At 48.8% G+C, this 24,599-nt stretch overlaps 1 protein-coding gene and 1 non-coding gene across 2 annotated transcripts; one reads left to right on the top strand and one right to left on the bottom strand.

Moving 5' to 3' along the window:
- Positions 1-1,855: 1,855 nt before the first annotated feature.
- On the top strand, positions 1,856-23,872 carry POU2AF1 (POU class 2 homeobox associating factor 1). The gene is made up of 5 exons (XM_010968898.3): positions 1,856-2,264; positions 19,746-19,876; positions 20,395-20,437; positions 20,522-20,787; positions 23,235-23,872. The coding sequence occupies exons 1-5, from the start codon at positions 2,249-2,251 to the stop codon at positions 23,547-23,549; spliced, it is 771 nt and encodes a 256-aa protein (XP_010967200.2). The 5' UTR covers positions 1,856-2,248; the 3' UTR covers positions 23,550-23,872.
- TRNAH-AUG (transfer RNA histidin (anticodon AUG)) lies at positions 6,432-6,505 on the bottom strand. Its single transcript has one exon. It is a non-coding gene; the product is annotated as a tRNA-His (tRNA).
- Positions 23,873-24,599: the final 727 nt, after the last annotated feature.

Genomic DNA, 24,599 nt, shown 5'->3' with positions numbered 1-24,599 from the left:
TAGATAATGTAGCTAAGGCTTCCCATGGAGCCTGGTGCACGATAAGTAGTTAATCTTATTATTACTTTATGGAAATCATTATGCTAGGCCTGTGGGGAGAGACTAAGATGAGAAAAAGTTCTCAATTTCATGGAACTTGGAGAAGTAAGACAGATGCCCAAACTCCAAAGCAATGCAAGAGAGGGCAATTGAGGTCACACATCCTCCTGAGAACCCTGTGAGACAGTTGGAGAGCTGCTTCTTCATTTTATAAACAAGGAAACTGAGACCCAGAAGAGTTATGTGACTTGCTACAGGGGCACAGCCAGTGAGTGGCAGAGCCTTGATGGGAACCTGTCTCCTACGACTGAGCCAGGCCTGACATATGTGTCCCTGTTTCCGAGGACACTTCTCAGTGTGGCCCAAGGCCCAAGGATGCTGCTACCTGCCAGGCCACTGACTGGAGCCCCCATGTCCTAAAAAGTCCAGAAGCTTTGTCTTGAGGGCTCATAACTCAGGCAGGAAACAGACTTCTCTGCTTTTTGAGGGAGTCGTGTTGCGTGGACAACATCTCTTCTCAAGACCTGCCCTAGAACCAACAACCCATTAGAGACAGTCATTCATTACACTCATCACTTCATTGAATGAACTTTCATTGAGGGACAGGTGCGTGAGCTCTGGGTCCTGTGTTGGGCACGAGGGAGACAAAGATGAAACCTTCTTGAGGAAACTACAGAGTCATGCAACAATTCACCGTCATGTGATGAACAGACTAAATGCTGCAGAAGCTGGGGAAAGAGGGGCAAATACTTTCTGAGCTAGGAGGTTGGGGGAAGGGCAGAATATTTCTCACCACAAAGGGGCTATTTGAGCTGGATCTTGAAAAATAGGGAGGTGATTTTCCTGTGAGGAATTGGAGAAGAGGAACCTAGCAAGAAGGGACAGCTATGCCAAAGGCAAAGAGCTGCACGGTGCAGAGTCGTGCTTAGCGGGCTCTGGGGATCCGTGGCAGGGGTGGGGCACCGTGGTGATGAGCCCAGAAAGGCAGACAAAGATGAGATGGCTAGGGGCCTTCTCTGCTTCCAGCTCTGTGGCTGAAGGGAGGAGGTAAAGCCTTTCTAAGCTGGAGAATGGCATGATTTGTTGTAGGCTGTGTGAGATGGCTCTGAGGCAGTGTGGAGGGCAGAGCAGCAAGACCCCAGACCTGCTTGGGGTCTTGACCCCAAACTGATGGGGTCCTTAGGTCCTGAGCATGTGGGCTTCAGGTTCATGGTGGCAGAAGGCAACCAGACTGGGAAGGCGTCTGCAGCCTAACGCCCTGGATGCTAGCAGATTGTGACCCCCTTGCTTTTCCACGGAGAAGCTTCAGGCTGACAGGCGGTGGGCACTCCGAGAAAGGCTCTGTTCTCACGGTGCCTGCAAGTTCTCCTTGGGTAGCAGCTCCAGTGGAGGAGGGTGGTCCTCTTCTTCCTTCCCTGAGTGAGTCGGCCTCCTTCTCCGTGGGCACATGGACCATCAGAACCACTGTTCCCCCTATTCAAGCAGGGTGAAAAATTGCCATTTTGGTGGTGGCTGGGGGTCAAGGGGTGGGGCTAACGTGTTTCAAAATGGAATAAACAGAAAAGCAATATTAAAAGACCGAGGAGATTGTTTAGTGAGGCTTGAAGAGTCTACAGGTGTTTCCTCCTGTGTTGAGAACCAGTGACCCCTGGGAACCGCATTTCCCCTTGAGCAGAGCCCAGGGCGGACTGAGCCCGGCCGACATCCTGGTGATGGAGAGGCCCGAATGGGCACCATAGAAAACCCAGAGCTTTCCAGGGGGGTGGTCTTTGGACCCATCCCAGGTGCAGGGAGGTCCAAGACTCGACACACATGCTCCCGGAGTTCCCACTCACGCACACTTGTGCACACCCCGCGCAGCCCCGCACACTCTGGGCCCACGTCCCAGTGACCGCGGCCTTCTGGGCCGTGTTGTTGTGCAGATGCAGCTGGCTGGCTCTGCGCGCGAAGTGGCTGCAGCCGGTGGGCCTCTGAGGGTGCTCACAACGGGGTGACGGGCGGCCCTGCTGGAAAAGAAGTGCACCGGTGCCCGGGGTGGGAGGATGTGATGACGCTGTGCCCCCGCAGCGGGAACTCGCGCCTTTAAAAAGCTGAGGAAACAGCCTCTGAGCAGACAGTGGCTACACTGGAGGCAAGCACACCCAGGTCTCACATTAAAGAAGCCAAACTGTCTGCTTCAAAGAGAAAAGGCAACATCCTGTCACAGGCCATGCTCTGGCAAAAACGTAAGTGGTTCGGCCGCGGCTGTCAGAGCCGTGTCAGCTCGGCAGGGCCCGGGGTTCACCAGCCAGCCTGTAGCTGGGGAGATACTGGTGGGGATGGGCAGGGTCTGGGTCCCCGGCCAGGGTGGCGGGGAGGGCTGAGGTGGGCGAGATGGAGCCTGGTGGAGAAACCAACCTGTCAGAGGTGATGCTGATTTTCCAGGCTGGAGGGGAACGAACTAGTGTTCCAAGGTGGGACAGCGCATCCTGTCCCCGCCGCCTGCATGAATCACCGTGGTGAAAAGGGCAGCTTATGATTCACAAAACAAAAGCCAAGTGTGATCTGGGCTTGGGGTTGGGCGGGGGACGCCGTGGAGTTCTTTACATGAATGGCTTTATTTTTATAAACAGCTACTCTTTAGCCTGGGTTCAGTTCCGTGGGCCTGTTTTTCTCTGAGTTACCGAGCTTTCTGCCTACGGTGTGACGTTCGTGGGACTGAATCGGAACAGCGTGGAAGCTTGGCTTTGCCGAGCTGGGAGCCTGTCCTCACTCGCTGGGCTGTCTTGTCTCCTGCCACACATCTCCCCACCCTGTGGCAGGGCTTCTGTGTCCCCACGCAAGGGGACACAAGGGGGCAGCGGGGTCTATCTTTCACCTTAATGTTTATCCCTGGAGTTGGATGGAACAACCATGAACTTTATTTTCCATTATGTGGGACTGAACAGAGACTTGTGTTATTAATAACTGAAATCGCACGAATATTATCTACAACATTCCTTTCTCAGAACAGCAAAGCCAATTCAATGGCCTCATGAGGGTTGAGCCTTCCTGGGGCTCAGTTCTGTACTTCCCCGAGAGGGAGGTGGCACCAAGAAATTGCTTTGTCCTTTTAAAGGTGCTTAGGTCTTTAAAATGCCTTGTAATGAATTCAGGTACACCCTACTTCAAGCAAAGTGAATATGAGAGAAACTGGATTTACGGAAAAAGATAAATTAGGGAGTGTTTATTTATTTTACAGAAGATATTCTATTGGAGCCCTTAAAGTTCTGAATTTATACCTTCACTGATTAAAACAGAACTCACGGCCTCTTTATCAGCAGTTCATTGTTTCCTTCATCTCTTGTGTAAATTCTCTGGAATTGAGCGGGTTAATGTATAATGAGAAGGGACGATCTCAAAACTTAAACTGTGAAGTCTCATGATTGTTTTGATGTTGGCCAGATGCAGTTATTTTTTAATTAAAAAAATGAATTCTAATTTGGGTTTGAGAGGAATGGAATCCTTGCAAGATAACTAGACATATTCTAGGATGGGTGGGTGGCCACTGCTCCCTGAAGGAGGGTAGAACAAGAACCTCACCTTTGGGACCAAAGGTGGCCGGCCCTGTCGGGGCATTAATGCTGGCAGACGGGCATGAATGTCTCTGCTGAGTGACTATATGTTTTGACACTCAGAGCTCAGGTGATGGGTTTTATGTGAGCCCTTGGAAGGATTCTATCTTGGTTCCTACCTACTCAGAGCAAGCCCCTTTCTTCTTGTTTTTGATCCCCAGGGTTCTCATATGTAAAATGGGGTGAAAAAATGATACTTATTTCCCAAGGCTCCCCTTAAGGAAGCTGAGATGCCACTGAAATGACGTTGACTGCTCTGGTTTTGCCTCAGCGTCTGAGATCTGGATTGCTTCCCTGTGTTCATGAGCTGCCATATTTCCTCCTCCTGGTTGCACATGGCATTTTTCCTCCTCTAATGCCTCCTGAGAGATTAACAGTTTTTTTTTTTGGTTTTTTGTTTTGTTTTAAGGGGATGCTAGAGGCATGTTTCCTGCTTATTCCCTGGAGGTCAGTCAGGTGAAACAAAACTCCATCCTTGGGGAGACCACATTGTAAATTTGTCAGTGGAATAACTGAGGTGTTCAGATGCACATAATCAAAATTCTCTTTAGTTGCCCTTTGGCACGTTAAAGGAAATTAGGAAGGGCCCTGGGCACTGGACCCACCCCCTTACCCCAAGTGAGGACTTTGTCTAGGGCACTGAGGGCACCTGGGTGACTAAACCCTGTGGGAAAACCGGTAAAAACAGGGCAGTGTTGTCAGCCCACTTAGAATCACCTGATGGAAGGGCAGAATTTGAAATCAGACACCAAGAGTGCTGAAAAGACACTTTCTTTTTTCAGAAAACACCCTCGAGGCATGAGCTGAAATGACTGTACTCTGGGGTTCTGGAAAGGGTTAAGAAAACATTCACTTTGTAGATGGTGCCTCCTCCCTACCAGGCCCATGACCCCTGTTTGTGGAGTAACCGTGAGCATGGGCTTTGGTTCAAACTAGCTCAGAACTGCTGGCAGGTGGAGGTGGAAATCTTCAAGTCACAACCATGAATCTGAGATTTGTTTGAGTGGCCATCTGGATAAAGAAGTCACTCTCCCTGCAGATCCCGCTTCCTGACCTCCCCATTCGCAGGCTCTTCACTTGGTCCGCAGGCAGGTCTCCAGTGGGTGTGAGAAAATCACATCCATCTCAGCAAGAAGCACTGCTTCAGGTCAACTAGAAAAGGTTCCGTGGAAGTAGCAGGTGCAACGGAGTGAGACAGGTCTGGGTTTGAAAATTGGTTCTGCAACTTAATTATTTAACCTTCTCACCTTCTTGAAAATCTGGAAAATAGGGGTTCTGATGCCTGCCTTACAAGTTTTTGTCAGAACTAAAGTGGAGAATAGGAAAAGTGTCATCAAGCCTCCTGAGAAGTAACGATGATGGTAAGAGAGCACCCTCACCTCCTGCCCTGACACCTCCTGTGGGCCCATCTTGAGTGATTAGGGTTATACCAAATTTCTTCTCAGCTTTCCCCACACTTTGATTAGAATAGTTCAACGGGCACCTGAAAATATTGATGGGACTTTATATACAGTTTCCCAAGGGTCTAAATCAGGGGCCTGCCAACTCTGGCCTGGGTGCAAAACCAGTCCCATCACCTGTTTTCGTAAATAAGAATGGATTGGAACGCAGCTATGTCTACTCATTTACCTACTGTCTGGGGCTGCGTCTGTGGCAATGGCAGGGTTGAGCGGGTGCCACGGAGGCCATTTGCCCTGCAAAGCCTAAAATATGGACTGCACAGCCTTTTACAGACCAGATTTGCCCACGTCTGGTCTAAAATGATCGGGGTAATACTTTAGGTGTTCTTTTTCCTAAGTTACTTGGTATCAGATTTGTACAGCGCCGATGCCAAGGGGAGATAAAACTTGCAGTTCGTTGGTTACATGGTTTACACAACGTGGAAATTTGGTTTGCTTGGCCTCTTCCTTAAAAGCAATGGAACTGGGTATCCTAAACTCAACACCACTTGTTAGCAAATGAATGAATTGAACAACTGCTTTTTATGGTTGTTGCTTGTGTTAGGGAAAGATCTACCCAGTAACAGAAGGCAGGCTTGACTGATTTTCTTTGAACTGACTGCTTGTCTTTATGTCCCATGGGCTTGACCTTGGTGTTTCTTTGCTGTGGTGCTCAGGGAGGCATCTTAAGAACAGGCAATGCTTATTATCAAATTATTATGGCATGAATGTTTGCTTTCAGACTACGTGAACAGAGCAGGGTTTCACCAAGTAGATAAACTAGGGTCTCAAAATTCTCACCAACTTAGAACTCTACACTTACGTCAAGATTCCAGTAAATAGGCAACTTTTTGAGGGCAGTTAAAAGTGAAGTTAAGATAAGAAACATCTGTAATATACATACAAGTGTTGGAACTCTCTTTCCTGCAAAAATTCGGGTGAACTTATAACAAGAAGTAATGTAGGTCTGTGGACTGCTTCTAATATTTCTATTCTGTGTTACAGCCTTTGCTTACTAGTAAGACTAATAAACACCTTTACTTCTTACTAAGTGTATTTATTGGTTCAGTGGTTCTCGTTGATAAGGATGGCAGGATCCAGAAGACATTCATGAATTCACATGCACAGGAGGAGGTGAAATAAATGACCCATCTGCTAAGCATCCTGATTAATCAGTAAAAAAGCCGATGGTTTTCAAGGTGGACCCTTTACTTTCTTCTCCCTATATTAACTAAGGGAAAAAGCCAACCTGTCCCCCTCTTTACCCCAAAAGTTCCTGAGTCAGAGGTTTTGAAAGCTCTCTTCTTCTTCTTTATTATTATTATTATTATTATTATTATTGTTATTATTATTATTTTAATGCAGGGGCTGGGGATTGAACCCATGACCTCATGCACCATAGGCATACACTCTACCACTGAGCTATACCCTCCCCCAAAAGCTCTCTTCTGATTCAAAGCTGCAAACCTGTAGTGAGGAACCAAAAAGAACCAAAGTTGTCCAGACTTCTTTGCTAAATATCTGGACATTTAATTCACTTAAAAGTCTTGTACATTTTTGCTTTCAAATTTTCCCATTACAAAGTAAAGATCTTAGGGTTACTTTTTTTTTTTTTCTCCTCTGACTTCTTCCTAAAGTAATTTATTTCCCACTAAATGACGATGTCCACCAATTTTTCACTTTGAGCCAATCAAACCAATTGGGTAACTGATTATGATCATTAACAGAATTTTCAGCTTCACGAAATACTTAGCAATGTTGTAGTTTTCTTGTTTTTGTAGACTAACAGTTTGTCAAGAGTGGGCTTGCCTAGGCTGAAGAGGCCTCTTCTGAAACCCTCTTGTCTTGGTCATGTGATGCTATGACAAAGCGTTATTCTTGCAGGCAGGAGGCATGGGTTCTACTTTCCGATCTCTGGGTAATTAAGTTGTGGGGCCTTAGGCAAGTCATCTAATCACTCTGCGTCTCAAGTGCTCTGCCTTTAAAATGGGACTTCTCTTTTGCTGGCTGAGGGCAAGGAGACTGAACTTGACTGAAATCCTTTTCCAGCTCCAATCGCGGAGACTTCACGAGCGCTTATAAAAAATAAATACGTATTTTCAAATGCATCCCTGGTGATTCTATTGTGCAGTCAAGCTGAGAACTACTGACAGGAAGCTGACATTGATGGCTTCTGATGTATTTTTGGCCTTTACACTCCTATGAGCCGAGCATGTTCAATCTTTTTCAGAGGGACACAAATCAGCTATGGGGTGTTGAGAGCTTATCTGGAGCCATGCAGTATACTAAGTGCTCTGTTGGATCAGTCTGGATGACATTTGGTTGTTACTGAAGAGATCAGAAGAAACCTGGATTTAAATAAGACAGCGGTATACTTTCTCTCACACAAAAGAAGTCCATAGTCATCTGCAGGGCTGTATGGAGGCTCCACAGTTCCAACAATGTCTCAGGCTCCTTCTGTCTTTCTGATGTACAGTCCTTGGCATGTGACCCTGTCCTCAAAGTTGCTTCATAAATGCTGCTGTGGCTCCAGCCATCACATCTGCATTTCAGACAAGGAAGAAGAAAATGGAAAGGCAAAAACATCATGCTTCTCTATCATTGCCCCTCCACACCAACACACAACTTCTGCTGATGTCTAATGGCCACTCCTAACTTTAAGAGAGAATAGTGTCATTCTATGACACTATTTAGCTGGATGCATTGCTCCCCCCTCCCCTCAAATGTAGGAGTTGACAGTAAGGAAGGAGAGGGCAGGTGTTGGGTGTGGCAACCGCCAGTCTTTGTCACACTTTGAATGTATTATCTCGTTTAATCCTCATACAAACTCCAGGAGGTAGGTTCTGGTATTTTTTTTTTTTATTGAAATGTAGTTGATTTACGATGTTAGTTTCAGGTGTACAGCAAAGCAATTCAGTGGTACATATACATACATATATTTATTTTCTTTTTCGATTCTTTTCTACTATATGTTATTACAAGAAATTGAATATAGTTCCCTGTGCTATACAGTGAGTCCTTGTTACTGATTTATTTTATATGTAGTAATGTGTGTCTGTGAACCCCCAACCCCTAATTTATCCCTCTCTGCCCTTTCCCTGTTGGTAACCATAGTTTGTTTTCTATGTCTGTGAGTCTGTTTTTGGTTTGTAAACAGAACTTGTATCTTTTTTTAGATTGCACATATAAGGGACATCCTATGATATTTGTCTCTGTCTGACTTACTTCACTCAATATGACCATCTCTAGGTCCAGCCATGTTGCTGCACATGGCAGCAGGTTCTGTTTTAAGCTCAGTTTCCCAGCTGAGAAAACTGAAGCTTAAAGATGAAATTAGTAATGCACCCTGAGTGTCATCTTGCTCAGCTCGGTGCCCGGCTCACGCACAGGGCCGAGGAAGATGCTCTGGCGCATTAGGTAAATCACAGAGGACATAATGCAGTGCACCAGTGGGCAGCTGTCTGTTCACACTGTGAAAACTCATTTTTGAGGCGTGTGTCTCAGCTTTTCCTTATTGAAGGAAATGAAGTTGCTCTTTTACCTCCTGCACTTCATACTTTAGCTGCAATGGAGGGTTCAAAGGCGGAGGGAGGGACCTCGAACTGCCTGAGATAACAGAGCCCATCTGTTTTCTGGAGAGCCCCGGGTGTCAGCCTGTGGTGGGAGCCAAGGCTTTTGCCTCCTTGGCACGTCCTTCATTCTGAACTGTTGAGATTTTAGAAGAGTCAGGCTATTCCTTTATATGTGTGTGTGTGTGTGTGTGTGTGTGTGTGTGTGTCTGTCTGTGCGCGAGCGCCTGTGTGTGTATGTAGATGAAGTCTGGCAAGCAAAGTATGGGGATTATTTTGAATTAGAAAGTGACATCTCTGCTCTTTCTTTCCCTTGAGTGGTTTAAAGCTTAGCCTCTGGGGCAGGCAGATGTGGGTTTGAATCCTAGGTTTATGCCTCACTGGTCTGTATGATGCTGGCAAGCCCCCTGCTGCTGTTTCCTTATAAGCACAGTGGGAATGTGGTCCTTCACAGGGTTGTGGTAAGTGTTTCCTACTGGGCTTGGCATTAAGTCAACACTCAATAACTATTAGTTACTATTATTATTTTCCTGTTCTCTCTCACACCACCTCTGAGGGCAAAGTTGATGCAACTAATTCTAGGTTGTAATTTGTATGCCCTCTGAGTTCTGCATTTCTTGTGAAATAGCAGGATGCACATTTTGTCTTGTCACTCACGGTGGGGCGGGGTGAGTGATCAGGGCTGACGCTGACGGTGAAGCTGGCCATTCTGTGACCAAATCTGGAACTCGGGCCACAGTTTCCAGCCAACCTCAGAAGGTGGGATGGCGGCAGGCTTGTCCTGACAGGCAAACTTGTGTTTGTTTTTTTGAAATTCGCAAGGTTGGATGTTATAATCTAGTTTGAAGTAAGCAAGAAATAGCACAAGTGATACTGAAAACTGAAACAGCAATGTGCTGCCTCCTTTTCTTAGTAATGGTTTCGTTAGTATCACTTTCTGGGAAGAGCAGGTAGCCAAAGAATGATAAACCAGAGTCATTCTCAGACCAGGTGTTGGGACCGAAAAGGATTTGACCACACTTAAGAAATGCTGAATTACTTTTGAATCCTCTAGAAAGAATCATACATTTAATTGGAAGAGGAAAAGAGGACCAAAATTGCGGCAAATTTCCAAGACTGAAAAATGCTGGGGAGATAGAAAAGAAAGGAAAAAGGGAGGTAAGAAAGTTGAAAACAGAAGCAAGTTTTAATGCCGGACGAAAGCAACTTAGGAAAGAAAGGTGTAGAAGGAAAACCAACCACTCACTCACTGTCTCATGCAAGCCTGTGTCCACCCAATGATGGGATTATTTCCAGCTAGGGAAGTCAATCAATGAAATAAATTATCTTCAGCAGAAGGGACGGGAAAATGGGCTCAGGGAGGAGCACACATGGTTTTGGGTGCGCAGCCTGAAGAATGCACGGTAATCAGACTTCTTGCTTAGATTCTGGGGAATGAAGAGGCATCTTAGGACATAAGGTATTAGTGATGGGAAGAAAATCCAAGGATATCTAGGCTGGTGTTTACAACTTTTTTGTCACAAACCCCTCTATTCAAACCAAATCTACTGCGGAACTGTGATACAAAAATCAAAAGGGAGCCATTTGGGGAGGATCTTGGACCTCTGATTGCTTATTTGCCCCCAGATTCCCCTGCTTCCTTCCCTTTATTGGCAAAAAATTCCCTTTATAGGCATCTTCACTCTATTCTTTAGATCAGAGCCTGACAACCCTGACCTGGACCAATCCTCTATTCCTTCAGCAAGAATCCTGATAGCTGGTCACAGGTCCTTGGTTTAAACTCTTCTGGGGGTAAGGACCTCAGGCTTGGAGAGAAGTCAGTCAAGGTGACCCGGGTTGTCTTGGTCTCCATGAGCTTTGAAGCTGTGGAAGTCATGTTTTCAGTCTATGTCGGTATCTTGTGAATAAGGAAGGGGATCTAATCCTCAAAGATTTCCCAGGCTTGCTAGTCTAAGAACTTCTTTGGCGTCCTTCACAGGGGATTCCTCCCACCCCCATCATGAGACCATTGGTTAGTAAACCAGAGACTCAACAAAAAGGCTTAGTTTGACTGACAGTTATATCTCACATCATGAATCGAGTATTAAGGCTACCTTCACTCCCGTAGGCTGTACCCCAGACCACCACGAGTCTTGAGGCTTGGGCAGTGGGGTCTGACCCTAAATATATAACTGACGCTGGGTCTGAAGAATCCTTCCTCCAAGGAAGTGGTCCCTACCTGAAGGTATCAGGGAAAGTTTCTTTCTTTAATAAGAATCTCTTTGGTCTGGAAAATCCCAAATGAGATATTGCTTAAATCAAGGAAGAAACAATTGAATGTCCTCCCCTCCAGCTGCATCGGTTTTTCCTGTTCTAGATCAGAATGGCAACTCTAGGTTGAGGCTGTGGGTCTTAATCTAGTGAGGGAAGATAGTCTATCTCCTCTGCTCCGTCTCCTCACTCTGGTGCTGCCCTGCTGTAGAATTTGGGTGGGCACCTTCGGTCAGTTCACTCCTGGTATGTTCTTGTGCTCTGAGTGTTAAGTCCTTTCTTCTCCCATTTTGACCCCTACTGCTCTCAGTAAAGCTGAGGCAATGCCCAATATGTCAGCGAGAAGTCTGTCTTCCTCTATCAGGTGGTAAAACTCCCCTCTCTGATCACTAAAGAGCCCTCCCTTTGTGCACTGCCATGTTTCCATCCCATACGTGATATGTGCTCCTAGCTTTGAAGTGGCTGCACCCCTGTCCTTGTGGAAATACATACAGTTTCCTTTAGAGGCCACATCTGAGGTCAGGACAAGGCACACCATCTTACTCTGTCTGCCACTCAGAAAATCTCCAAGGTACTTCTTCCTAGAGTCCTTAAAAATCTCCAATCTACCGCAAACCTCATCCTCTGGTGGCTTTGGAAGAAAGAAGTCCTTCTGCTCAGTTCATGAAATCTTCACAAGAGGGCAAGGCCAGAATTGTGATATCTCCTGTCCAGGCTGGTTCTGTTTGCAAATGAGGCCTTTGGCCAGTCTCTCTGCAGCATCATTGGCCTCCCTGTCTCCTAAGCATGTCCTTTCTGCTGCTTGGGGACATCAGCTCCAAGGGCCTGAGGGATGGCTTCTGGGAATACAGTGAAGGCAGGCTGAGATGGGCTTTGCTGCAAGTACAAGGCTCTGGGTGTGTCAGGGACAGACAGTCTCAGTATCAGGACCCTGCAGGATCAGGGCAAGTCAGGGTCACGGTACCAGGGCTACTTCTCTGATGAGTGAGGGGTCACAGATTTGGGCTGAGATTAAAGGAGAAACAGCCATTTCTTGAAAACCTATTACATACTAGGTGTTTGTGTTAATTTCAATCATCACGATAATCCCTTGAGGTGGAGATTATGATGCTCATTTAACAAATGGAGAAATGGAGTCACACACAAGTCAAAGGATTTGCCAAGTGTCACATGGTGATGAACTGTGTAGTAGGTTTTCCAGACTAGTTCTGTCTGAGTCCCAAACAACATCATATACCACGTTCAATGCCAAGCATTTCAGGGTTGCGTTAAATGCTTCTTCCCTTCCCAGCTGAAATGCGCCCACCATTAGAAGGAGATGGTCTCTGACTTCATTGAGAGCAGCTGTAGCCTGACTCAGAAGCCCCTGCAAGTATGAATCTCAGAAAGTTAGACTTGAGACTCAGTCTAGAACGTCTAAAGTCAGCGGATTTCCATCCTGGAATCTAAATTCTTTGGACTGCTCTTCCTCTAGTGGGCTGATTGGCCAAGACGGGAGAAGTGAAATATCTTTGGGGTCCATGCAGGGTCTCTAGGCTGGGCAAGGATCTCGAACATCTGGGGCCAATTTGTTATATGTTGGGCAAGGCTTACATTCAAGGTATGGGCTGAGCCTGACTGCAGAGCAGTCTCCCTGCACTGGAGGCAGAACAGTCATGCCTCCTGCACCCTCCTCTTTATCCAGCTTCTTAGACAGGGGCCCCCGACTTGCTGCTCATTCAAGTCCCATTGAATCAAGCGAGGGTGAGAACCAGCCAAACAAGCCAGGATGCTTCCACTCTGAGGCAGATCCAGCTCCGTCACAGTTTGTAACTCCAGGTTTGCTTGTGCCATTATTCGATTAAGTCTACGTCCTCCTAGACTAGACTGTAAGCTCCGTGATGGCGGAGATGTGGTTTCCTCTGCTCAGCAAGGACTTGTTCAATGAATGCTCTGCCGGGGGTCTCCTCCTCTTGTTCCCACCCTGGGACGTGATGTCTGAGACGGGACCCCTTTCTGCTCTAGTGACCCCAGTTTCTGTAAAAGGCGGGCAGATGCAGCTGGTTTCTCAGGTGGACCTCTCCGCTGTCATTTCAGTCGAAAATACCAAAAATAAAACTTTGCGGGGAATTGTTTGGGTCTCTCAGTTCTCGTCACCCCTCATGTGAGCAGACTGCTGGTAAGCTTCTCATGGACGTCTCCCTCCCTTCTCGGCTGGGAGGCGTCATTTCTTGCGGGAATTGGCAATCGAGGGAGACTGGGTTGGGGTGGGGCAAGCCAGACCCCCAGCCTGGAGGAAGGAGGGTCAGAACTGAGCAGGGGACCCTTTGAAGATTGGCCTCCAGTGTCACCCAGAGAAATAAGCGGGATTTGCCTGCGCAGGGAGGAGGCAGGATGTGAGGCGGAAGTAAATGCCTTTGCAATCAGTTTAGTTGACAGCACCGCTGTGTACAAGCATGGCCCTTGGGCAAGTCACTTAACACCTCTGAGCATCACTTTCTTCATCAGTGAAAAGAAGGGTGAGAGAAAGACCTCTTCTGCCTATTTCAGAAGTTGTGGTGAGGCCTCACATGAAATCAGGTGTGTCAAAGTCTCTGTGCGCCACACGGCATCTTGCAAAGGTGAGCGCGTGGTTGTTTCTGAGTTCCTGGGAGTTATGATCGTGACTGGGAAACACACAGACCTTCAGCAGCTATTCATTCAACATACCTGAGTCTCCCCAAAGAAGAGGCCCTGCACTGACACCGTCTCTGGGAGTAGGGAGCGGAATCCAAGAGCCTCCCTCACCCTGCTTGTTCTGTGGGAGGTCTGGCGGGAGGCGGATGCATGCGTGGTGCTGAGAGCTCTGGCTGGGGGCAGTGCCTGTGAGGAGGGAATCAGGAGGCCTGGTGGGCGACTCTACCCAAGGCCATCAGGTGTGACACCCAGAACTTTGAGGACACCCCAGGTAACCCTGAGCTGCAGGGTGGGACACCTCAGGCAGGCGCTTATGGATGAGAGTGGGCTGTGAGTGAATGGACCAGACCACAGACATGGGGCTGGCATCTCTGAGGTCTCCTGCCAGAGGCACCCCAGTCTTCACAGGAAGACATCAAGACTTAATCCTGTTGGGCAGCCTTATAAGCAACACCAAATCCCTGTTCAGTGGAGGCTCCACTTTCCCATATCTTCTGTACACCTTTAAAACCATCTTTTCATTGTCCTTTGATTTTTTTTCTCCTCTGCCCGCCCTGAGTGTTCTGCAGATTGCTAGAACATGTGAGTGACAGGTTGATATTTCCTGGCTGCAAGGTCTCTCAGCTCACACATTAGCAAACAGAAAATCCACATTTACATGCATATGGGATCTTTTTGTTGACCTATGTTAAAAAAAAAAAAGTAAACGCCAATTTAGTGTAAATTGGGTGGGAAAGCCTTTCTGTAGCGTGTCAAGTCCAATCTTTGGCCAAAACCCAAGTTCTTTCTTCCTGTTTGGAAAAAAATCAGCCATTGTCCATGAATGCAAAGAACACATTGAAAAAGTTTGACTCAGACCTTCATAAAAAAACTCTTGCAGTAGAGTTTCAGTGAAGGATGTGAATAATCCTTTAGCTGAGCCGTGCTAACTTCCTGGGAGTCCTTAACTATTTTAGGTCAAGAACACAAACAAGCTTCTTTATGTTACAGTGAAAAGTGTTAGCAACTTTTGTGACTTTGTTAGGAGCTAGGACAAGTTTGTTAACCCTAGGCTTGAATTCCTATTGTTCAATGATTTGTTTAGTTTTGCTATGAGCAAAGAGAAAATTACTTGTATTTATCCTTAGTGGGTCTTTTTAATTTATTTTTTAAATAACACTGAGCATTCAGCAGCAAAAGAGAAGCACATTTACTGTGGTTATTTGGAGCTATTGATAATGTGTTACGTGTCCTTCCAGGCCAGGAAAGCTTGATCTTTCAAAAGGACCTTGTGCGGCTGCAGCCTCAAGGTTCATCCCGTCGTTGGAAATGGAAATCACTTTCAGGAGCTAGATCGTTAAGATGCGTGGGATGGGCTCCTCTTCCTGGTTCCCTGATGATGGAGATGTAGGTTCACCCTGGAGTCTACCTTAGAGCCCAGCCCTTAGGGCAGCAGCCGCAACTCGTGTCCAAATGACTGCCTGGCCCTGGTGGCTCATGGGAAACCTCTAACAGGACACCAAGTGGGAGAGGAGTTTTCTTGCAAGACTGTCTTGGGGGCCGTTCTAGGTAATGCCTACCTGAAGAGGGCTCTCTCGAGGCTGCCCCAGGGAGATGCCTGGGTGTTGGATCCACTAAGACCTACCTCCTAAGCCTTAGCTGGGTTGCTTTCTCCCGATGGTGTGAACATGGTTTGCATGGAGTCATTAAATAAACAAGTGATGACAGTTTTGCATATTTCTTCGGTCATGTTGATTATACCTTCATCAAGGAACCAAGGGCCACGTTTATTTAAATCAGTGGACTCCTATGCTTTCCCAAGCTCGGTGCCAAGCAAGCGCAGTGCCCACACACAGCCAGAGCGCTGTCTCAGGTGACCGTTCGGCTTGCGTCTGTCATGGTCTGTGCTCTCCAGTGGAACAGCAGCTGCAGGACACTTATTTTTGTGATGCAGAGCATGTCCGTGTGTGTGGCAGGGGGAACTGAAATAGCCTCTGCTGACTTTTTATACCTTCAGATTTTTTTCGTTGCTCATTTTGGAAAAGGGAAGCCCTCACTGGGGCCAAGATCATAGGTTTTCTGTAAATGAGTTTTGTTTCTTTTTTCCCAAACAACATCGCTGACTGACTTGTTGTGGTGGAAAGACAGTTCGGCTGAACTTCTCAGCCTAAAAAAGGAGATTGCCAACGAGCGTCAAGAGGTCTGTGTTTAGGTGGAAAGATTTTTCTCCGTGACGGACACTTGGATGCCCACAGGAGACTTAAAGGGCCTCAAACCACAAGATAAATGGTGAGAAAGCTTTAGGCTTTGCGAGCGTCTTCCTGGAGCTGCAATTTGATCAGGGGGCTATTAAAATCTCTGGTCAACTCTACTTTGGGAAATTGAACTTTCATCTTCTGTGATTGTGTATTATTCTTTTGATCTCCTCTTTTATTTTTCTTACCTCTTTTTTTACTGATCATTATTATCTTAAGAAATTATTTTAATCATCCTGAAATTTTCTTTTAAATATTTTAGTTCAGTTGTATTCAGGGTTCTAGAAGACCCAAGGCGAAGCAATCCTGACTTCAGACCAACCTCTTTTCCTCTTTTACATTTATACGTGTGGGCTCATTTCTCATGCTCCCGGAGGTAGGGAGTCCAGTGTTTACTGTGGAGTTCGATAATGTTTATTGCTGCTTCACAAAGGTGGGTGTGAAAGGCACCCACTGCAAGTTTTCACTTTGCAAATGCACTTGGCCGTTGGGCTCCGGTGGGAATTGTCCTGAAGCTTCAGATTCTGATTTTTCGTGGGCCCTCTGCAAAGACACCATCAGGAGGACCCTCGCTCTTGCCTCACAGGATTCCTCGGCAGCTGGTCGTGGACTCGTGGTGGGCAGACAGGAGATCCTTGGGAGCTGCGGGGGTTTTGTGACTGCAATAGGAAGAGGTGGGGACTCAGAGACTGCTCGCCATATGGTGGCTGTTCTAGTGCACAGCTGTTGACACTGTGAGTTCCAAGTCCAGACCTCGGAGGGTGATGACCTCAGCTCACAGCACCTCCCCAAGGCCTCTTTGTTCATTGATTCAAAAACAACAGGAGGCAGGAAGCTCTCGCTTGACAAGATGCTGGAAGCGCCCAGCCGGCCCCTGGGCAGCCAGGTGGTCCATGTGTCCACTTCCTGGGAGGGAGTGGGATCCGGCGTCCTCTGGGCCCTTCCCCAGAAGTGTACATGCAAATCAGAGGGGGGTGGTTAGCCGTGCAACTGTCTTTGATCTGGCCTGTGATGTGTGCATGTACAATTGAGCCTTTCTTGTCCCCCAGCTGAAGAGTGTGACACACTGCTTGGACCCCCAAGTAGCCCTGTCCCCCGAGTTTCTCCTGAGTGCACGATGCCTCAGGCTGCACTTTATGCCTAAAAATAGCTGGAAACCCAACTGGGGACAAGCATAGGTTGAGTGTTGGAGGCCAGGCGCCCTTTCTCTGTCACGTCAGGCCACATCGGGGGTCTGTGGTCACCGCTGGGCATCACCCATCGTAAGGGGAGGTGGCAAATGGAACTTGTGCAGGAGTGAGGCAGCCAGAAGGAAGGTTAGAGAAATTCAAAACATGTCATTAAGAAATAGTGAAAGGAATGGGATGTTCATTCAGACTCTCCAAGGACCTGGTGTCTGTCTTCAGATGCTGGAAAGAGCTATGACTGCTACTACGAATGATAATTTTCTTAGCTCCCACTTGTTCAGTGCCTCCTCGGTGCCACTCCATTCTAAGCATTTACATGTAATTCTCAAATTACCTTCCCAAGTACCTACCATGATGATCCTCATTTTATAGATGAGGAAGCTGTAAATGGATTATGAACGGTGAGTTTCATTAGAAGGTAATGCCAAGAAAAATGGGGCTTTTCACCATGAGGCAGGTCCAGGAGGAGGAGAGCTTTAGGACATTACAGCTTTCCAGAGGAATGTGGGAGGGAGTGGAGGAAGGGGAAGGGGAATCTTTGGGAGCTTCCCATGTGTGATTTCAGTTAATCTTCCCAAGCACCATTTGAGACGAGAATTGTTATCCCCATTTTCCTGATGAGGTGACTGAGGCCCAGGGATGTAAAATAAATCATCAGAGACCTTTTCACTAGAAACTGGCGGCCCAGATTTGAATACAAATATCTTTGGTCCTTAAATCCTTTATCACTGCTGCTTAAACAATGGTGATGGTGCACAGGGGGTCTCAGGGCGCAGGTGCCAGGCTGGCTGTCTCTGCCACACACTCCTGCTTCAGCCTGAATGTCACCAATTATGACTGTTTCATTGCTCATCTGTTCCACTAGACTCCAAGAGGCATGTGGGCTGGGGCCACATCTTTCTCGTGCTGTATTCCTAGTGCCCAGGGATATTTGAAAGAATGAATAAATACCAGTAGAGATCCCCTGTTATAATGGAGGACGTTCGAAAGAGGAGAATTAGTCTCCTCTTGGGATGTTAGAGGGAGATTCTTGTATGGGATCAGGGATGAATCAGCAGAGCTTCGGCATCACCTGAGGGATTTTTATAAATACAGAAGCAGGGGCACGTATCAGACCCCCAAATCAGACTCTCCAGGAGCAGGGCCTGGGCATCTGCATGTGGCATCACTCCCTGGTGGCTTGTGCTACCTGGCCAGGTTAGGAAGCCCCTGTGGATGAACTTGAGTCTGAGGTTCTCAGGCTCTGTGTCCTCTGTTCCTGGGATGCCCTCTGCCCCCTCCCTCTCTGCTCGAGCTTTGGGGGCAGGCTGGGCATGGAGGGCTGGGGCTAGGCAGGCTTGGGGTCTTATCAGCTGGTATTTACTGAGCAAAGTTCAGGGAGGGCAGCTCTGCGGATCCGGGTTTAATAGATACCCAGGCTTCCGGGCTTTTGTTACAGAGCCCGGGTCCCTGGGCCCTTATCAGTGGGCGATAACGGACTCCCCGTGTGAGACGTAAGGCCCGGTGCTACGCGCCTCTCTTGGCTGACCGGGGCTCCCCGGACTCGAGGCCCCAGGCTGTGGGCTGTCTGGGTGGGCAGGTTGGCACTGTCCAGCGGTCGCTGCTTTGGGTTTGCTCTCCTGGCCGGGAAAGCCCTGTGTTCCAGCCTGTGCTGCTTTGGTTTCTCGGCAGTGACGACAAAAGGCAGAGAGCACCTTCTCTCAGCACCAAGGCTGGACACTCTGGGCCCAGGGCACATGGATCACAATTGGGTATTTGTCCTACATCCTGGGAGCCAAGGAGAACCTGGGGACCACTCACTGCAGCCCATTCTAAGGGTCCAGGAGAGATGAATTGGGGATGAATGGAAGCACATTTTGAATAATCATCCAACCAATTAGTCAACCAATGCCTTACTAAGCTTATGGACATGCCACTTGGGAAGATATAGAGAAATAATGTCCAATATTTGCCGTGAGAAGTTGATAATCTAGTTCGTGGTATAAGAAATTTACATCCGAAAGGGTTACTACTTATCACATAGCAGATTACAAACTGATTGAATGGCTACTGATTTTATACTAAGCATATATCAGGTTTCCCGTTTGCTATGTCAGGGACTCCTTACAACACCTCTTCAATAAGAAATTGCACCTTAAGGAGCACAGAGAAGTTTAGTAACTTACCCAGCATCACACAGCCAGAATGTGGCAGGGGCAGGTTTTGAAGCCTGTTGGTTCTGACTCAGAGTCCCTGCTCTCCTGCTGACCTCTACCGCCCCCTGGGATGAATGCTAACTGGTTTGGAAGTGCTGAAGGGGCGGAGGATGAAGCAAATTCTGTGGGCTGCTGTGGTTGGCTAAGAGGGTTGCAGGAGTCTTGGGGCAGAAGAGCCAAGAAGGTGAGAACAGTGAGAAGGAATCCTGACCACAGGAAGGCGCAAGTAGAGATGAGGAGGTGAGACACACAAACAGACGTAGAGGAGGCTGGATAGACCTTCTGGCCGGAGTCAGGCTTTAGGCAGTGGTTAGTGTACAAAGAGGTGGGAAATGAGACCACACTCGGGAGGACTTTCAGTTCTTGATTAAGGTGCCTGGGCCTTAATCGTCTGGGTGGAGGGGAGCCATAGAAGGTTTTGGGCAGAGGGAGTGACAATGCTGGAGAAGAACCCTGGGAAGTCTCCTGTGGTCCTGTGTGTTCAGGCACAACTTAGGGGAGCAGGCAGACGCTGGAGGAGAGCGGACATCCTGGGCGGGGGCTGGTGAGAAGGGAGCGGGGTACCAGTGACACTGTCTTCACAGCCACAGCTCCAGAGCAAGCCCCGGCCCCACCCCGGCCGTACCAGGGGGTGCGCGTGAAGGAGCCGGTGAAGGAGCTGCTGCGGCGGAAACGTGGCCATGCCAGCAGCGGGACGCCGGTGGCACCGACCGCGGTGAGGGGGCCGCTGTGGCTGGAGTGTGTGTGTGCGTGTGTGTGTGTGTTTGGGCAAAAGGGTCAGGTGGGAGGGTACATCCTTGCTCCATGGGATACTCAGCACGAAGGCCACACGTTGTCATGACGTGGCTGCTGGAGATGGACCCAAGGTAGAAGTCGGGGTCCATTGAAGCAAGACAAGGATGATGGGCCGGCCAGCTTGGCCCACTGGACACAGCTGTTGCCAGGGCCCGAGTGAACAAGTGTCTCACACCTCCTGGCACATATTGAGGGCTCCCCTGGGAAGAGGGTGCTGCCAGTTGTCTAAGTGCACTGCCTTCTTGCTAAACGGAAACACCAGCCCCTCGAAGGTGTAGGTGGTGATGGCTGGGACATGGGGCAGGTGTTTGGTTCTAACAAGGGAGCTTCCCCTCAACCCAGTCCTCTCCTGCCCTGGGGCCTTCTGGGTGGGCCTCCTGCAGAGGGCTAGCTGGAGACAGCTGAACCCTGATTCCGGTCTTTACTTCTCCCCTCCAGGTGGTGCTGCCCCATCAGCCCCTGGCCACCTACACCACAGTAGGTAAGAGCTCCCCCCAGCCCTGGCCTCCTCCAGGCCCCTCATCTGGGTGGCACCTGCAGCTCTGTCATTTCCTTCTTCCCACAGGTCCTTCCTGCCTTGACATGGACATGTCTGCTTCCACGGTGACAGAGGAGGGGGCCCTGTGTGCCGGCTGGCTCTCCCAGCCCGCCCCGGCCACCCTCCAGCCCCTGGCCCCATGGACGCCCTACACCGAGTATGTGTCCCATGAAGCTGTCAGCTGCCCCTACTCGGCTGACATGTATGTGCAGCCCGTGTGCCCCAGCTACACGGTTGTGGGGCCCTCCTCGGTGCTGACCTATGCCTCCCAGCCACTCATCACCAACGTCACGGTATGTCACACAAAGGCACCCTTTAGAACTTGAGCTGACCTCCTGACCCCTAACCTTCCTTGCTGTTGATTTCCAGGATAGTCAGGTCATCTAAGCCCACCTTGTCCTTCAGGGAGGTCTGCTTTCATTTCCAATAACTTAAAATATCTTCCACGGAAAAGGCGTGTAGCCTCCTTTGTCATGCTGGTGCTCCTCGGGGTTGGCACGTCCTCCTGCCTCTCTGCCCTAAGTCTCCCCCACTGCCCTGTAAGCACTGAGTCTCAGTCATGAGTCTCTTTTTATTGAGTGGAATGGGGGGGCAAGTGAGATCTCTACGTGGGGTCTCTTGCCAGAGCCAGTGTCTCCTTCCTACTCAGATGATTTAGGGGGTGATTTTTCCACTTAACACTGGGATTTACCAGAAAATTTCTAGGCTGAGCAACAGGAGACACAAATTTTCAGAAAACTACTTTTGATAGAGTCACCTCCAGGGTCATGTTTTGAGTGTCAGATGGCCTGGGTTCAAATCTCTGCCCCTTCACTTGCAAGCTATGTGACCCTGAGCTGAGTGACTTAGTTCTGTGAGTCTCAATATCTCATCTGCAAAATGGGAATACTCACAAGAGGGCTGAGATCAGGATCAACAGCATGATGCACGCAGAGGGCTTAGAACAGTCCCTGGGCTTTAGCGTGAGTCCCAGAAAGCACTCGATAAATGCTTGTTATTATGATCGTCTCAAAGTAGGCGAGCAACATTAGCCAAGGGCTGCCTTCGAGTGCCGGATAGGAAAGGAATGGCCTGCTCCCTGAGGGAATGGAGGAAGGAAGAGAAATAGTTTTTCCTGCATGGTGCCTGTTTGGCCAAAGGAATGGGAATCCCCCAGGTGTTCAGAGGAGAGGAGGCTGCAGTTACAGCTGTATCCAGCTCCAGTCCGAGGGGGGCTGTGGGAGGTGGAGTGGGGCCCCGTGAGCAGAGCCCACACTTGACGATGGAGTTGGCTTGCTTCCCCAAGTCCTCTCCCCAAGGTCCCGTGTCAGCCTGATGCACCTGCTTCTCCAGCATCGTCCCAGCCTGGCCTGCAGGAGCCCTCCCATTCCACGCCCATCTGGCTGCTCAGCAGACCATGTGTGGGGCCTGAATGGTGGTGGAGAAGAAGGGGTTAATTCAGCACCTCTCTCAGGCCTCTTACTTCCGATCAGGGTCCTGGGGTGGGGTTGGGGAGAGGAGGACACAATGGCTCCCCACCACTTCACGACCAGCAATTCCTGTCATTATTTATCCTTGCTTCAGTCCCACCTCTTGTTGTGAAAGTTTCCGTGTAGCAAACAAACTCTATCTATTAAGAAGCGATTAGTTTGTTTTGCCCTTTTGTAAATTAACTCATCAAAGCTGGTTAGGGCTACCCATCGGCACTCCTGCTCAGCAGCAGAGAAGGCCTGTTATGACCAGTTGATGTAATTCTATCCCTGAGCTGAGAAACCTGAAGCTACAGTTGACCTGCACAGGTTGATGACTCAAAAATGTTGGATTTCCAATTGGATTTTTGAAATAATAAGGCTTTGTTGGGAGAATGGAAATCCTTTGAGACCCTTTCTGGCTCTATCATTCTATAGAAAAATACCCTAAGGTCTTGCTACTCAAACTGTGGTCCCTGGACCAGCCACGTTGGCATCACCTGGGATTCGATTAGACATGCAGAATCCAGGCCCGACCAGACCTCCCGTCCCAGAATCTGCATTGCAACGAGGTCCCAAAAAGTTGAAATAAGCTCTTCCCAAAATAACTCAGTTTGCTCTCAAGACACATTGGCAACTGGCAGAGATATGATGGGGAGGCAGGCGGGGAGGGGGAAGTTTTGGCCTCTCACACATCATCCCATGCAGAGACTTCCTCTTCCACTTGCTTCCTCAGCGGTAGAAGATAGTAAGAATCCAGGCCCTGGCTCTCTCACAGGCTCTCCTGGGACTTGTAGGGTGGTTGCTGTGCAGGTGAGAGGTACTGCTTGCAGAGAACTGGGGAGAATGGCCAGGCCAGCCTGTGTCTGGGCACGGTAGTGGCCACCTTGTGATGCAGCTGCTATGCTGTGTGACGGGCCTGTTGTTTAATGTGTTGTATTTTCACAGATTTTAAGATTGACATCCTCCCCACAACACACATTTTATTATCTCTGAAATCAGGGTGCAAATTTTATATTCAATAAAACAGAAAAGCCTCTCTAATTTGCTCAGCCCTATATGATGTCAGTGCTCTGTGTAATCTCTTTTACAGATGAGAAAACAGGGACCTCAGATGGGGAAGTGCATGAGCAGGGACTTATAGCTAGTGGGTGACAGGAGTTTGTGTGGCTTCTCCCTGGTGGGGAGACTTTGAGCAGGGGGAGGGGGAGCCCTCTGGAGTGAGACAGCAGAAAAGGGTGGGCAGTGGGCACGCTGGGGCTGCTAACCTTCCTGTGTCTCCCCCGTCGCAGGCCAGAAGTGCTGCCACGCCTGCAGTGGGGCCCCAGCTGGAGGGCCCAGAGCACCAGGCCCCCCTCACCTACTTCCCGTGGCCTCAGCCCCTGTCCACGCTGCCCGCCTCCACCCTGCAGTACCAGCCTCCAGCCCCAGCCCTGCCTGGGCCCCAGTTTGTCCAGCTCCCCATCTCTTTTCCGGAGCCGGTCCTTCAGGACATGGAAGACCCCAGGAGGGCCATCAGTTCCATGACCATCGACAAGCTGCTTTTGGAGGAGGAGGAAAGCGACACCTACACACTTAACCACACGCTTTCTGTGGAAGGCTTTTAGGGCTGGCTCCCACCCGACAGTCCTATTCCCTGAAACTGGGATTTAAAAATAAGCCTGGTGATATCACTCATATATAGAATCTTAAAAAAAAAAAAAAAAAGAAGACAATGAACTTATATATAAAACAGAAACAGACTCACAGACATAGAAAACAAACTCACGGTCACCAAGGGGCAGCGGGGTGGGGAGGCATAAACTGGGAGCTCGAGATTTGAAATGAATATGTGCATATCCATGTCTGACTGAAGCACTGTGCTGTACACCAGAAACTGACACAGCGTTGTAAACTGATTATACTTCAATTAAAAAAAATGAGCTTGGGATTGAGCCTCAGATTCGTATCTGTTTGGAGTAGCCATTTCATAGCTACACTTTCTACCCCAGACTAGAATCATAAGCCAGCTTCCTTCCTTCCTTCTTTCCTTCCTCCCTCCCTTCCTGCCTTCCTTCCCCCTTTCCTCTTTCCCTCTCTATCTTCTTCCCGTCCCGTCTCTTACCCTCCCTCCCTCCCTTCTTCTCCCTTTCTCATTTCTTTTTCCATTTCTGTTCCTTTTGGGGAGGGAATTATAGAGATTTTAAAGATAATATTTGATGCCGAGTGTTGCCAAATCTGGGGCCCAGAGTTTTCCTCTCTGCCATGTTTCCTTCTTGGAGAAGGCCCCATCTCCCCAGTGCTCACTGCCTCCATGGGGCAGCAGTCCTGCTGAGCCACCTTCAGGCAGGTGCTTTTGGAGGAAGCACTGCCCGCTGTCATCTTGAGATGTATGAGGTGCCCTGAGACAAGACCAGCCCTGCCAGCCCCTCCAAGGGCAGAACCAATGCCAGAGACCTTGAGCTGTCAGTTCCCACAGTTGCTCCTTTGTTTGGTGTTCTCAGCTTTGGCCAGATTTACGGCTAGGCCACAGAGTCTCAAGGCCTGGGGCTCAGCGAGGTAGTGGGTGGAGGATCGGGGAAGGAAAGAAACATCAGAGCGGGTGGGGCCGAATCGGAGGGCCAGAAGAGGGATGGGAACATGGAGGGTGTATATGGTGGAGGTGGGGCGTGAGGGTA

The sequence above is a fragment of the Camelus bactrianus genome, chromosome 33, assembly GCF_048773025.1.
Source record: "Camelus bactrianus isolate YW-2024 breed Bactrian camel chromosome 33, ASM4877302v1, whole genome shotgun sequence".
NCBI classification, from domain to species: domain Eukaryota; kingdom Metazoa; phylum Chordata; class Mammalia; order Artiodactyla; family Camelidae; genus Camelus; species Camelus bactrianus.
This window is presented reverse-complemented; position numbering and strand designations above follow the sequence as displayed.